We start from the raw sequence: 16,136 nt of genomic DNA, 5'->3' as shown, positions 1-16,136 counted from the left end.
TATTAGTGCAGCTGTGCAGAGTGTGGTATTTATATACATGTACATATATGTATGTATGCATGTTTTTCTTTTTCATAATCATTTTTATTCATCTTTTTATTTTACATCCCAACTGCCACCTCCCCCCATCCTCCCCAATAAGTCCCTTTCCCCCACTTCCCCCTCCCAGCCCCAATCCCTATATCTTCTCTCTCCATTTAGGAAAGGGCTGGTCTCCTATCAGTATCAATAAAACATGGCATACCAGGTTGTAGTAAGACTGAGCACCTTCTCATATATTAAGGTTTACCAAGGCATAAGTATGAGAAGTAGAGTTCAAAAAGTCAATAAAAGAGATGGAGACAGCCCCTGTTATCACTGTTAGGGGCCCCATAAGAGGGCGAAACTACACAACTCTAACATATATGCAGAGTGCCTAGGTCAGTTTAAAGCTGGTTCCCTGGTTGTCGGTTCAGTCTCTGTGAGAATCTATGAGGTTAGCTGATTATATGAGTGTTCCTCTGGTGTCCTTGACCCCTCTGGCTCCTACATTCCTTTCTCCTCTTCCTCTACAGGATTCCCAAAATCTACTGAATGTTTGTCTGTGCCTCTCTGCATCTACCTCTATCAGTTGCTGGATGACTCTCTGATGACAATTGGGCCAGGCGCCAATATGGACACAGGAGACTACCAGTTCAGGCTACTTATTCACTATTGCTAGGAGTCTAACCTGGGGTCCTCCCCATACACTCGTGGGAGATTCCCCTGCACCAGGCTTCCACTCAACCCTGAAGTGCCCTCCCCCCAGCAGTCCCCCCTCAGCTTTCTCCCCCTCCATTCCTTTCCAGCCTGATTGCTTATGTTCCCATCCCCACATGCCTTCAGTTCACTCATGAAATCTCTGCTATTTTCTCTTCCCAGGGAGAACTGGGTATCTGCCTATGAGCTCTTCTTGTTACCTAGTCTTTCTGGCTTTGTGGATTGAAGCATAGTTTTTTTTTTTTACTTTACAGTTAATATCTACTTATGAGTGAGTGAGTGCATATCATGTTTGTCTTTCTGCATCTGGGTTACCTCACTCAGGATGAGTTTTTTCTAGTTCCATACATTTGCCTTCAAATTTCCTAGTGTCCTTGTTTTTAAGAGCTGAGTAATAATCAATTGTGTAAATGTGCCACATTTTCTTTATCCATTCTTCAGTTGAGGTACATCTAGGTTGTTTTCAGGTTCTGGCTATGACAAATAAAGCTGCTACGAACATAGTTGAGCAAATGTCCTTGGCATGATTGGGCATCCTTTAGGTATATGTGCAAGAGTGGTATTTCTGGGTCTTGTGGTAGGTTGAGTCCCGGTTTTCTGAGGAACCACTTTACTGACTTCCAAAGTGGCTGTACAAGTTTGCACTCCCACCAGCAATGGAGGAGTGTTTCCTTTACTCCACATCCTCTCCAACATAAGCTCTTGCTTGTGTTTTTCATTTTAGTCATTCTGATAGATGTAAGATGGAATCTCAGAGTCATTTTGATTTCCTAATGCTAACTCTCATGGCCAAGGATGTTGAACATTTCCTTAAGTCTTTCTCGACCACTTGAACTTTTGATGAGAATTCTGTTTAGATCTGCACCCCATTTTAATGGATTATTTGGTTTATTCTCATCTAGTTTTTTAAGTTCCTTATATATTGCAGAAATCCGCCCTCTGTCTCATATTGGGCTGGTGAAGATCCCTTCCCATCCTACAGACTGACATTTTTATCTTATTGAGAGTTTCCTTTGCCTTACAGAAACTCTCCAATTTCATGAGGTTCCATTCATTAATTTTTGATCTTAGTGCCTGTGCTATTGGTTTTCTCACAATCATTTTTGAAGTGTCTGTATATCTACATGTGGTTTAAGGGTCTTTTTTTTTCTTTTCATAAAATAGTTTTTTTTCACTTATTTCCACACCATTTATTGAATATTTTATTATAACCTTATTAATTCAAAATGCCATCTTTATTTATTTAGTACATTTTAATGTATGGAGGTAGTGTCTGTATTTTTATCTACTTTTATTGGTTTTCCTCTCTATTATTTACCCACACCATACTCTTTCAATGACTGCATTTCATAATACATTATAAAATGTATAATAACAGCACAAATATACAAAAGTACTTGTCTTTTTCAGGACACTCTCCCTCAGTGTTACCTGTTTGTTCTTCTATTGAGCCTTTCAAAATTTATTATTTGGGAATTATAGTTATATATGGCATAGGTGTTTTGGTCCTCCATGGGAGGATCACATATACAAAGGCAATTCTGCGAGATTGTCATTGAGGAACAAATTCCTCTTGCTTGGCAACATCATAAATGCAGTTATGTTATAGTATATTCTTCACATCTGTGATGATGCTCATGTAAGCAACCTGTCCATTTTGTAATGATGTATCTCATCCAGTTATCTACAGCCTGTGTCACTTGATAGTAATAACAAGTGACCACCACTAGTTTATTATTTTGTATATGTTTTATAATTATTATTGAAGATTAAACACTTTTTACTTACCAATAAGCTTTCTTAGAAAGCAGTCTGTCATGTCGAGTCAGGAACAGCCTCAGACATCTGTCTCTAGTATACCTCTATTGGTCAGAATGCCATGTCTAGTAATTGATCACCACCATGCCGCTTGAGGAAGAGCACACTGATTATACACAGTGAAGAAATGGCTGGAGGAGGTATTTCTTAGAACCTATACCCTTCACTAAATGACATGTGGTTGTTTCTAAAAGCAACAAAACCCACAACAAACAAACAAACAAAAATGATATTCTCAAGAAATGGACTCTTCTAGAATTCCATGTGTCTTTTTGTTTTATTAAATCTTTAAAAGCCTCTTAAGAAAAGGCTATTTGACTGTGGAAAATTAATTTTATTATAGAATTAGTTTTGTGCTCCTTATATATATAAAATTTACTGTGGTTTGTTTGAAGGGGTATGGTAAGTTAGTGGTACAATCTAGAGAACTTTTTGTTGCTCTGCATCTTTGGTCCAATTTTTTCTTAAATCAATTCTCATTAATCAATAATTCATTTTTATTTTCCAGGAGAGGAGCTAGAAGCTCTTTCTCTCCTGAATTGTGGCTTCTTGGCTAGTCTTCACACAAAGGTATAAACATCCTTCCAAACAGCCTGAAGGAAGCAAGAGTCTCCAAAGCAAAGGGAGAGATTGCCGGTTGTGTGTTCTCCTCTCAGTCCCTGCAGCACAGCAGGTGGATTCACTCTCAGGGCTCTCTGCTCCTGGGCACCTTTAGATGGCCAGCACCTGCCGCAGGGCAGCACCTGTTACAGGGTGGGCGTGTCTTGGTGCATCCAGAACACCTGCAGAAACAGGTTGTGCATGTCACAAAACGTGTCCTTCAGGTTCAGGGGCTCTGGTTCTCAAAGCTAAAATAACCCTCTAAGGGAAAACGGGACACATGAAACCGAATCTAAGCCATAAGACATGCAGCTTTGACGCACAAATGCGAGAGTCCTACTGTAAGGTCTACTAGCTCCATGCTCAAAGTCCACCGGGCTCTGGTTTTGTAGGTGTCAGTTTAGCCACTGAATCAGAAAGTGTTGTTTGCTGAATAAGATATTAGCCAGTGTCCCTAGTATTCTCTCAGCACTTATCCTCAGCTCATTGGCCACTTATGTGTTTCTGTATTAATAACTATCTGTGCAGTAATAAACCTCCTTTATGAAGGCTGGGCACAGCACTGGGATTTAATTCTTTCTTTCTCTTTCTTTCTTTCTTTCTTTCTTTCTTTCTTTCTTTCTTTCTTTCTTTCTTTCTTTCTATATGGCAGAATTTGTTTATCTTATTTTGAAAGTTTTGTAGTTCACTCCCAATTAAGAAGGGCTTTTCTACTTCAGAAAAATTATGAAATTTGTTCTAATGCATTATCTTAAATGTCAAGTTCTTGATCAATTCAAAATTTACCAAGATTAAAGGAATATTTGTGGATTCAACTTATTTTTATCCAGATGGCTTTCTAGTTGGCCTGATGATACTTGTCAAATAATCCATGTTTTTCTCACTGGCTTGAAATAAACTTTTATTGTATTTCAAGTTTCTTCATGTATTTGTTTTTGTATTACCAATGTTTCCATTTTGCTTGCCCTCAATCTGTGTATTTATAGACAGTCCCACCTTGCTTTGTTAGCAGGATCTTACTCTTTGGTTGCATTAGTCTTCTTTTACTTCATTACTGTTTTTCTCCTCAGAAGTTGGCTTAACAATTCTTCCTTGTGATTTTTTAACTTTTATTTTTTATTTCTATGCATGGATGTGTTGCTTGCATGCATGCCTCTGCATGATGCAGACCGTGTTTCGAGAGGCCAGAGACTGTGATGGAACCCATGGGACTGCTTCATACAATTGTGAGCCACCATGTGGGTGCTAATAATCAAACCCAGGACCTCTGGAAAAAGCAACCAGTGCTCCTAATCGCTGAGACATTTCTTAATACCAGTGTACATATTTCACTAATAAACAAATAACATGGTTCATATTTTTATTGAGTTCATGCTGAATTTATAAAGCAACTTGAGGCTTGGCACGCTTATGATTTCTCAGATGTTTCCACTTTTTAAAATCCTATTTTGCATTTGTTTCATAATTTTCATTATAAAGTTATTACTATTGCAAATGGGACTTTCCCCCACTATTTCCTATTACATCTTGTATGCCAATTATCACATATTAATTTAATGTTTAATTCTCTTTTAAATTATCTTAAATATTTTATCTTTTTATTTTTGTTATTTCTTTTTTTAAAAATAGGTTTTTTTTCTTTCATAATATATCCTAATTATGGTTTTTCCCTCCCTCTACACCTCTCAGATCCACTTGTCCTCTCATCTGAACCCATTCCCTTTCTGTCTCTCATCACAAAATCAACAGGCTTCTGTGAGATAATAACGAAGTATAATAATATAATATATGATAAAACAAAAGCTAACGGATCAGAATTGCACAAAACCAACAAACAGAAGGAAAAATGCAAGAAAAGGCACAAGAAACAGACACCCACTTACTTTGCACACCCAGGAATCCCATAAAATTACTAAGCTGGAAACCAGAGTGTAAACGCAAAGGACACTCCTCTTCAGCAGGGTTTCCTGAGCCCTGAGAGGAGTGATTTGATGGAGATATTCTGGTTAGGGCTGAGTGTACCAAAGACTCTCACTCTGTACATGGTTGGCTGTGAGGCTCTTTGCTATTTGTTCTCGACTGCTGCAGGAGGAAGCCTCTCTGATGATGACTGAGCAAGGCACTCGTCTATGGAGAATACCACCAGGAGTCATTTTATTGCTATTTTGTTTTGTTTTTAGACCAGTAGTATTTGGTTTTACCCTGGGACCCCGGTCATCAAAGGAGTGTCAAGTAAGGTTTCCATCTCATGGAGTGGGCCTTCAGCCAAATCCGCTATTAGTTGATCACTCCCACAAGCTTTTGCCGTCATGACCCTCGCACATATTGCAGGCAGGACACCATTCTTAAGGTTGGGCTAATGTTTTGCTGTTCATAGAGAGCAGAGCACCTTCCTGTACCGAGGACGTGAGAATGTGAGGCTACATAGGGCTCCATGTAGACATGAGTTCGACTTCTCCCTGTTCATTGATTTGTCTTCAGCAATGCAGCTTTGCCTTCAATTTATAGAGAGCAACCTATAGTCTTGGTGACGGCCTGGCTCATTTGGGGGTTCCCATAGGGTTCCTTTGGCCACCAACTCAATGAGATGTAACCCGGTCCTGGGGCTAGAAGCTTCATCTGGTGACAAGAGATGGCCAGGTGGGGCTCTGCTTCCTCTATTATTTGGTGATTTCATTTAGATCATATATATATGTGGAAGTTTCCACTGTTATAGGCTTTCATACTACCCCTCAAATGACCCATAATGTTAGCTGCCTTTCCTAGTATCCCCTTCCTCATCTCCCTTTTCATTTGCCATCTCCATTTGATCCTCCTGCTCCAGCCCCCTCCATCCATAACTATCTATTATATTAAATTCCAACTTATCTTCCAGCTTGTCTTAGATGTGCGCAGCCGTGTCCAAATCTCGATGCTACCATGCCCTGATTACACATCTTCTTTTCACCATGTCACACTGATGCTCCTCCGTGAAGATGTGGGTTCTATGTTTCCATCACTTGTATCTGTGCAGGGATATGTGATTTCTGCTAAGTCATACTAGGAGATGTATTTTTAGCTTGGGTCAGCAGGGACCCAGCTGTCAAGTTGTTGCAAAGCCAATATAAAAATGTCAGGTATGAAGGGAGGAGAGGTAAAGGAATGTAAACGGGATGGGCAAATATGAACAGAGTGCATGATATGTATTTAGGAAAATGTCATAATGAAACCCATTATTTTATATGTTTTTTTGTTAATTTTATCTATATATTTATTTTTTTCCGCCTCCTCCCGTTTCCCATTTCCCTCCCCCTCCTCGCACACATTGCCCCCTTCCCCTACTCCCCTACCCCTCTCTCCCTCCCTCCTATTACATTCCCCCTCCCTCTGGAGAATGAAGAGCAGTCCAGATTCCTTGCTCTGCGGGAGATCCAAGGTCCTCCCACTTCTATCCAGGACCAGGAAGGTGAGCATACAAACAGGCTAGGCTCCCACAAAGCCAGTTCATGTATTAGGATCGAAACCAAGTGCCATTGTCCTTGGCTTCTTATCAGCCTTCATTCTCCGCCACGTTCAGAAAATTTGGTTTCATCCCATGCTTATTCAGTCCCAGTCCCACTGGCCTTGGTGAACTCCCAATAGATCAGTTCCACTGTCACAGTGGGTGGGTGCACCCCTCATGGTCCTGACTTCCTTGCTCATGTTCTCCCTCCTTCTGCTCCTCATTTGGATCTTAAGAGCTCAGTCCGGTACTCCAATTTGGGTCTCTGTCTCTGTCTCCATCCATCGCCAGATGAAGGTTCTAAGGTGATATGCAAGATATTCATCAGTATGGCTATAGGATAGGGTCATTTCAGGTTCCTTCTCCTCAGTCGCTCAAGGTACTAGCTGGGGACATCTCCCTGGACACCTGCGAGCTCCTCTAGAGTCAAGTCTCTTGCCAACCCTAAGGTGGCTCCCTTAATTAGGATATATATTTCTCTGCTCCTGTGTCCACCCTTCCTTTATCCCAACCATCCCATTCTCCCAAGCTCCCCCCATTCTCCCCTTCTCACATTTCTCTCCCCATTTCCCCTTAGCCCCATGCCACCTCACCCCCAAGTTCCCAGGTTTTGCCCTGCAATCTTGTCTACTTCCCATATCCAGGTGGATGACTATATGTTTTTCTTTGGGTTCACCTTCTTATTTAGCTTCTCTAGGATCACAAATTATATGCTCAATGTCCTTTATTTATGGCTAGAAACCAATTATGAGTGAGTACATCCCATGTTCATCTTTTTGGGTCTGGGATACCTCACTCAGGATATTGTTTTCTATTTCCATCCATTTGCATGCAAAATTCGCGAAGTCATTGTTTTTTACCGCTGAGTAGTACTCTAATATGTATATATTCCACACTTTCTTCATCCATTCTTCCATTGAAGGGCATCTAGGTTGTTTCCAGGTTCTGGCTATTACAAATAATGCTGCTATGAACATAGTTGAACAAATGCTTTTGGTCAAATAGACCTATAACTGCTAAATAAATAGTCATCAAAACAGTCATCAAAAGTCTTTGTAAATACATTTTTTAAAATGAGTATGTTTATTAACCGAGTTTTTCCTTCTGGTTGAAATTTTTAATAAAATACTGTTTAAAATTGGATATACATTCTGTAATGTATGTATGAACATATTCAGTCCTAAATCATACATCCTGAAATCTATTAATAAATTACCAGGAGCCTCATAAAAACATTCTCTCTTTGTGGAGTCCTGGACCCTTTCTAGTTGTCAATGGGGATAATCAGGCTCCTTTATGAAGAGGTGGCTGTAGATAAAACAAAAGAGAACACATTCATAGGTGTTTATGGGGGGGTGGATTTTCTAGCACTTCCTAAGTTGTATCACCAATTAAGTTATTTTTAGAATAAACGGTTTTGTATCACTTGATCTACTTTAGGATGAACATATTTACACTAAGTAGGTAATTATTTTATAATTGGTATAACACTGTTTTCTACCTTTCAAATAATTATGGTCAAGAGTTTATAAGTTAGATTTTAAAGTGTTCCTTCCAGAATGACGACAACACAGCACTGTTAAAATATGAAAGTCACAGGAATGAATGAAGTACAGTCAACAGGTCTGCTTCAATAGAAACAGGCGCAGACCCTTGGACCACGTGGTCGAGACTGAGATGGACCAGGCAGACATCAAGCTTGGTTGGTGGATCTTTATTAACAATAATGTTTGCACATGGGAATTATTGACAGATTAAATAGGGAGATTCAAGCACACTCAGGGTTTCGACTAAACTGGTACTATTTATTACTAACAGCGCTCATTCCAGGCAACTATGGCTGTCACCACAGGAACCACCTCTCCTGCCTCCTCTTGGGTCCATATTGTGCCCCAGAGTCATTACTCCAGCCACATTTAAGACTAAATATGAATATCTGGATCCACATCTGCCCCCTGCAACTTTATTATATTCCTTAACAAGAAACACAGTCGATTTTTCCTCAGTAAATGGAGTTATTATTGCAGAAATGGAGATTTGATGATCACCTTTAGTTTAAAACTAGAAAAGAGGGAAAATGTCACCAAGAATGAACTTGGAAGAGAGTACTTCAAACAACAAGGGTGAGTGATTTTCAAAAGCAATGCATCCTATTTTGCACATTTTTGAAAATAAAAGTTGTCTTCCCTCAGGGCCAGGGAGACAGGGTTGATGCCGTGGCCCCTTTGAAGTTCTGTCTCCTCACTGCTGGTGCCCAGGGCCAAAGGAATTCAAGGGGAGCTCCTTCCTGCTTTCCCTTTTAGACTTGGATCTCATTCTACCTTAGGCTTCTCTTTCTCTTCTTCCATACCTAGAAAAACAAAAAGCTTTATTTGAGCGTCACATGCCGAGCTATATGGGGGCTGCTCGTAGAATCTCTGGCTCCCTTAGCTGACTTCTGTCCACCTTCCCCCCACCCCACTTCTCCTAGCTAAGGAGAAAAGTAATTTATAACCATTTCTAGAAACGCCCTCAGTGACCTCTCTCCCCACACTTTCCTGACATCTCTGTGACACAGCCTGGTTCTCCTGCTTTTGGGAGTAGAACCCTGGGGCAGGATTACTCCTGACTCATTGGTTTGCATGATGGAAATTCCAGCAGGAAATTCCAGCTTCTTAACCAGCCCCCAGCAGCAGGAGCCGTGCAGCTGATGCATTTAAACAGCTTCATTTATTTTTTGCTTCAGTCCTGTCCATTCTCAAGACCTGGATTTTGGTTTTCTAATCGCCTTAGAGCTGTTCTTTTTAAAATTTATTAATTTTTAAAAAAGCTCATGGAGCCCCAATTAGCCACAGGAGCTGTTTCTGCTTATTTATAACACACACACACACACACACACACACACACACACACACACACACACAACCCTGCCCCTTACCCCACACTAGGGCATGAACCCAGAGCCGCAGACATGCTAGAAATCACTGTAGCCATGACTGTACTTCTGGCCCCACGTTTATACGTGCTGAAACTCAAGTCCTGCCTGCAGGAGCCAACCCATCCAGATCGGCTTTTCCTGAAGGACATGTATCTACTGGATCAGGAAGGCTTTGTCTGTTGTCTGCAGTGAATGGTTGGTGATGGTTCGTTTTCCTGGAGATGAAATAGTTCAGGCTACTTTTGCAAGTTATACTTAAATGCAGAAATTCTACCCGCTTCTTCCTTTTTTTTTCTTTTGTTTCTACATAAACATTTTTCTAATCCCCCTCCTCCAAATTCTTGAATGCTTCTTGTGTGTTTGTTTCAATCGCAATAATGAACAAAGGAATTTGAAATACTGTCTATCTGGTCCTGTTAGTATTCTTTTATAAATATGTAGACCTCTAAGGGCAGAGATTTTACTAATTATAGCCCTAGTGTTGGATAGTGTCTATTTGATGGTGGATACGCAGCTAATCTTCGTTGTTAATAAATGCACGTAGGGGAAGTCTCTGAAAACAGGACTAGCAGAAAAGCAATAAACAACATATAGTTTCCCACAGTGATCAGCCAGAAAGCCCAACCTCCGAGGGTTGCTTTATTCTAGAGATAATGAGGGAACCTCCTCCTTCACCAGCTTCCACTCCTAGCTAGCTTCATGGAGTCCAGAATAGGCAACGCAATGTGAGTCAATGCTCTGAGCAGGCATCCTCGCTAATGGTCGATTTCTGCAGGCAAGGAACTGGCTGAGATATAAAATAGTTTCCAAAATACTTCCCATGGATCACGTGAGGGAAACATCACACCTAGGAACAAGGGCTCGAGGAGAGAGGAGCTGATTGAAAGGAAGCGTCTACACTGTGTCTCCATTGTTGGGTGTGTAACCAAGGCAAAGACAGTTAACAATGCAGGCTCCCTTCAGACAGCACTCTCCCGAGTCCCCACTTCTGTCCTGTGTTCTCTACACAAGAGTAAAGATGCTGGGGGTGGATGGGATGAAAAATCTTTTTTAAAAAAAATCTCTTTGGTCTCTTCTCTCTAGAACATTTTGTTGATGAGTTGATTCAGCAGCAATGGTGGACTCTTCAAAAGAGGACAGAGGTGGAGGATCTGGGCTTCCCTGACTTGGAAGAGAAATGGCTCCTCATATATTGGTTTTGCAGCCATGGGGAAGAGGGCAAAAATAACGCAGCTAATAACAAAAGAACTGAACGTAGTTCCACAAAAACCAAACCAAACCAAACCAAACCAAGCCAAAAACCAGACAGACAGAAACCCATCAGAAAGTTGAGGCAGGCTATACCTGTGGAACACAGAGGGCCAAGACTGACCCCGAGGGAGGTATCCACACATATTCTCAAGCAGGGGGATGGCTTCCACTAGGGAGTAGCGCTCAGAAAGTGAGAGCCCAGGGCTTCTGCCAGGGGCCAGGCAACCTGGATGGGCCTTATCGAGAATGGACCTATTCCTGCACATGAGATCTGGGTCTAACTCCCTCCTCTTTCCTACCCGTTTTGCCCTTTTCTCTGTCTTTCACTCTCGAGCACTGTTGTTTCTGGTCTCAAATTTCGACTCTGGTGAGAGCAGAAGCCTTAGTCAGGGTTGCTGGAGTTAGAGCAGTCTTAGCTGAAGAACAGTCATGCTTCAGGTGTCATGAGTTGAACAGCACAACCCTATGCCGAAGTCCTGACCCACAGTACTTCAAAACGTGAGAGAATGTTCAGGGTGAGGCCAGACAATTGTTCCTTAAAGAAATTAGGCATCTGACTCATGCATCCAAGCAATCACTGCCAGAGAAACCAGAACGAGCCACAGTCATCCAGGAAAGCCTTCCAAAGGACCCTCTTCTCTGATGGTGTGGGTGGGTCTCCTTGAGTTGCAGGAAGAGACCAGCATTGTTTTTGAGAGTTTTATACCCAATGGAAGTACTATCCTGGATGAAGGGCTCAGCCACAGCATGAAATGGAGGACCAAGGACACAAGAGCACCTCCTCCCACCCCACCTCCCTCCACACATGCCATGATCCCAGTCCAGGATTTGGGGGAGGGCGGATCTTCTGTTTCCAGGGGTTGGAAGGCAGGGCCCAACCCCTCCTTGTGAGCCTCAGGGCTACAGCATCTAGCCAAAGAGGATTATTCTCAAGCCTTTAAATTAAAGGAAATTTCCTCTGCTTGCTTTCAGATTTGCTAGCAAGCCATGAGCCCTTCTGCCTATTTCTAAGGGGACTGTACATTCTCGGCCACCATACTTTAGAAGGAGGTAACTTGTTGTCTAGTCTTAGAGGTTAGCATGAACCCAAAGAACAGTTTTGCTTTGGGATGAATTATGATCATATCCTACCCACAGATAGTTTGTAGGTTTACATCAGAAGAGATTTTCTTCTCTCCCTCTCTCCCTCTCTCCCTCTCTCCTTCTCTCCCTCCCTCCCTCCCTCCCTCCCTCCCTCCCTCCCTCCCTCCCTCCCTCCCTCCCTCCCTTCCTCCTCTTCCTCCCTTCCTTCCTCCCTCCCTCCCTCCCTCCCTCCCTCCCTCCCTCCCTTCCTTTCTTTTTTTATTTCTTTCTTTGTCAGAATGGCTTTTTGGGGATACTGAGATGAAGGAGGAGAAGATATTTTATATGTGCCAAAGACATTATGGCAGAGGGACTATTACAGGATGAATTATATAGAGTCCCAGATTTGTAATGTTGAATTCCTCATCTCCACTGTCTCAGAAATAACTTGAATTGGTTGAGGTCTTCACAAAGTTAATATGAAACCATTAGGGTGAGTGTTGCCAAATATGACTGGTGTCATTCTAAAAGAGGTAAAATGAAAGATCATATCACATGCATGCATGGGGCACATCTCTGAGCATAAAGATGAACAACTTCCAGCCCAGGCTAGGCCTGTGGTAGACTTTCTCTTAAGGATCTCATGAGGAACCAATCCCGACACCATCTTGCTTTTGAACTTGTGGCATCCATATGTCAGACACTCTCTTTTTATTGTTTAAGATACCCAGCTTGTGGTATTTTATCAGTGCCAACACAAACAGCTCTCACAGAGCCACTTTATTTAAAAAAGAGCAAATGCCTGACCGTTAGTTTAATTTATTTTAAGGGCTTGTATTTCCTAGCAGGTGGTCTGTTTTGTGTTTCTAAAACACTGAGACATTCTGATAGTTCACTAGAAGTGACAAGGGGCTGAAGCTTGGGTGGAAGGTGGAAGACACTGGCTTTGCTGGTGACTATTTGAGAACATCACTCACAGGCCTCAGCTGCCTTTGTACGGTGGGGGATGGTTTCAAATAATCTCTAGGACGTCCCTACCTCCAGCTGTCATAGTCTGCAATTTTTTTTTCATCTTGAAGTTGTAGAATAAACCCAGAAAATTTGAGTCATTGAAAACCATTAAGGAATTCAGGAGGTATTTTATACCTTGTATGCCGTATTCCTCACTGTGGAATTTTATAGTAACTGATTTGTAGCAAGAACTTTTATTTATTTATTTTGTACTGTATGTGTAAACAGTAGTCAACATGTACATGCATGTATACAAGCATATGTTCAGGTGTATGAGCATGCACACACACACACACAAACACACACGCACAAACGCACACACGCGTGCCCATGCACGCCTACACTGGTTTTAATCTGCAGTTTTAATCTCAGTTGTGAAACTGATTGACTTAAGTACCAGATGAGAATTAGGGGAAGTTAGACAGACGACCAAAAGAAGTGGCAACTGATACTCAGTTCAAATCCAATGTTGGCAGAAGGAACAGTGGGACCAATGTCACCAGATCTTAAAGTACTTGGTAAGGAGAGGAAGTCCAAATATAATATGAAAATTTCCAATTTTTATGTGTTGGTGCATGAAAAAAAAATCCCACTACATAAACAGAATGAAATTTTTGGCATGTAAATTTAGGATAAAGGACGAGAGAAATGGATCAGCCATCAAAGTACTTGCCTTGCAAGCAAGAGGACTTCTGATTGATCCCCAGAACACTCATTAAAAGGGAAAGGAGCACAGTTGCATGAAAATGTAATACCAGTGGCAGAGGAGGCATATGAGCATCAGATGAACATATAAAAATGAGGGAGCGTGCGTGCGCGCACACACACACACACACACACACACACACACACACGAGTTGTGGAAAGGCCAGCAGGGGGAAGATGCTGGTTTGTCACAAACATCAGCTCCTAGGGGCTCCACTAAATGATTGTAGACAAAATTAATCTCTAAACAGAAATAAGCTATAAATTGGTGACTGGTTTTCATGCATGTCATGCAAGAAAACAACAGAAACCAGTTAAGCCTCACAAACAATTCAGAAAACTCAGTGTCACCCTTCATCTTTAACTCCTTATTCAATGCTGCTGGTAAGCAACATTCTCTGGTCTAGATTGGGTAGTTATCTCTTATGCCATTCAGGCATATACTCAAGGCAGTAGCAGAGTCATGGTCAAATGTCTGCCAGAATTGAGGGCATCCAGGGGATAGAGGAAGCCAGAATTTTTTTTTCCTGAACTGCATATCTTAGTTTAAACCTAACTATAGGCATTCTCTGACGATGGCGAGGAAACAGTCTTGCATTTTATTTCAGGAACATTTTTAAGGCGCCAAATAAGTCCAAACTTAAAAGAGAAGGATTATTGCTTCTGTTGAATGGAGGAAACATCATGAGAAGATTACTGTCTGGTTCTCCAAGCCATGGTCAGAATGGATTAAAAAGGGGGCCACCTAGCATTGGCTGACGCGCTGACACACACGGTCTCAGAAGAAGCACGCACAAAGCAATCGGATGCAACGACTATGCAAACACTACTTTATTAGACGAGAGGACTGAGCTCCTGCAAAGCAACTGCCTTCAACCAGGTGCTCAACATTGGCGGATCACAGTCCATTTACAGTTCATCTCTAGAATAGCGGACCGTGTCCAAGGAGATGTCCGGATCTCTCTGACCCCCCATACCAGCCTCTGGGTGTGTTTTCATGCAGGGTTCAGATCACTACATGGCCAGTCCTTGCCTTTCCACCTTCCAGCGGTTATGTATTCTTACATAGATTTTGGACAGGGTTGTCACAGCTTAGATAAGATTGTGTGTCTTGCCAAGAAGGAGGCTTTGCTATAAATAGAAACAGAAGAGAAATCAAGTCAAAGGTTAAGGGAGCTTTAGCAGCAATGAAATATAGCCTTTAATGACTGCATCTCTCTGCGACCTTCCATTCTGGCAAAGGGCGGCCACCTGGACGGTTTACAGTGCTGGCTTCGTGATCATGACATTCCTTTGAGACGACCGCATCCATGAGAAGATGACATGAAGAATGAGATCTGGTGACTTTTAATGAGGCTCTTTCAATAACTTACTATTTAATTTAGGGCCATTTCACTTTGGCAGAATTCTGTTAATCATAGCTGGCTTCACTTTTGTTTCCCTGTTAACACTGTTTTTTTTTCTATATAATTTTATGAGCACGCTTCTTTTATCTTTCAGGTTTGGATGTTTTACTACCTAATAAGACCAAGTGAGAAATAAACCTTTCAGATAGCACTGCCAGCAGCTCTTAAATTAATACTGTAATAAAAAAAAATGAAGCTTCCGTGGAGAGCCTGGGTGGAGGGCTGAAGAGGAGGCTGCCGCAGAAGCCTCCTTCTGCCAAGGCTCTCATAGGCAGCGCTGTTCTTGTGCATGTGCCCTCAGCGATACTCACTTCTCTGTGTATCCCAGATGTAGCTGTTCAGGACTTCTCCCAGCAGGTACAGGAAATTCATTAGGATTGTTGTTGACCCAAAGAAGATGATCCTGGCTCCTGAGCCAATGTGTTCCAGGAAAGGGTACACCCACATGCCGGTGACATGATGTATCCAGCACACCCTGCATTGGATTTGGAGAGAAGACAAAGATGGAGTCACGGCCATGGCAGATGTCAAAGCTGGTGTGTTACAAAGGGAAGCCCATCGCACCAACAAGGAGCTACTGCATGGCCCACCCTCACCCTCTTAACATCTTGTAGAATTCTAGAACAGTTACTCCAAGACAAGGAGCTCCTGTACGGCCCAGCCTCAACCTGTTGACATCTTGTAGAATTCTAAGACAGTTACTCCAAGCAAGAAGTCACCATGGGCCCGTCAGTACCAAACACTGCTGCCTTCCTCTGCCACGTCCTTCCTCTGTTCCACGGACCATGTCAGGACCCCACACTGCACTGAGTGACATGTCTCCCTAGCCTCCTCCTTCCTGGCAGCGTCTTCTCGTCTTTAATGACACTTAAAAGGTTTTGGTCAGGTATTAGAAACTGCTGGGTGATTTAATACTGTTATACAATCCTTTTAATCTCTTCTTTATACAATGGAACAATGTAGCGTTAGGCAATCAGCCTGTAATAAAGCCGAGTGAGTGTATGCCAGGTATCTTGCTCAGCGCCTTTCAGTGAGACAGAGACAGGAACTGCGTGCTCTGGGGCCGCCACCTCACCACCCCGCAGATGCAGGCTTCCTGCTTCTCGGCTCTGCAGATCCTGCACTCACTTCCCTTCTGGACATCTGC

At 42.2% G+C, this 16,136-nt stretch overlaps 1 protein-coding gene across 2 annotated transcripts in view; it reads right to left on the bottom strand.

The window, feature by feature from the left end:
* Positions 1-8,336: 8,336 nt before the first annotated feature.
* Aig1 (androgen induced 1) overlaps positions 8,337-16,136 on the bottom strand; it is a 229,034-nt gene continuing 221,234 nt past the window's right edge. The window contains exons 5-7 of one of the 2 annotated variants that reach the window (XM_075948670.1): positions 15,301-15,464; positions 14,649-14,714; positions 8,337-8,987 (exon numbers count right to left, since the gene is read on the bottom strand). In XM_075948670.1, coding sequence (XP_075804785.1) covers positions 8,950-8,987; positions 14,649-14,714; positions 15,301-15,464 — 268 coding nt within the window. In that variant the 3' untranslated portion in view covers positions 8,337-8,949. The remainder of the gene's footprint in view (positions 8,988-14,648; positions 14,715-15,300; positions 15,465-16,136) is intronic. The other variant, XM_075948681.1, reaches the window with a different exon arrangement.

This window comes from Microtus pennsylvanicus, chromosome 1 (genome assembly GCF_037038515.1).
Source record: "Microtus pennsylvanicus isolate mMicPen1 chromosome 1, mMicPen1.hap1, whole genome shotgun sequence".
In the NCBI taxonomy this organism is placed as follows: domain Eukaryota; kingdom Metazoa; phylum Chordata; class Mammalia; order Rodentia; family Cricetidae; genus Microtus; species Microtus pennsylvanicus.
This window is presented reverse-complemented; position numbering and strand designations above follow the sequence as displayed.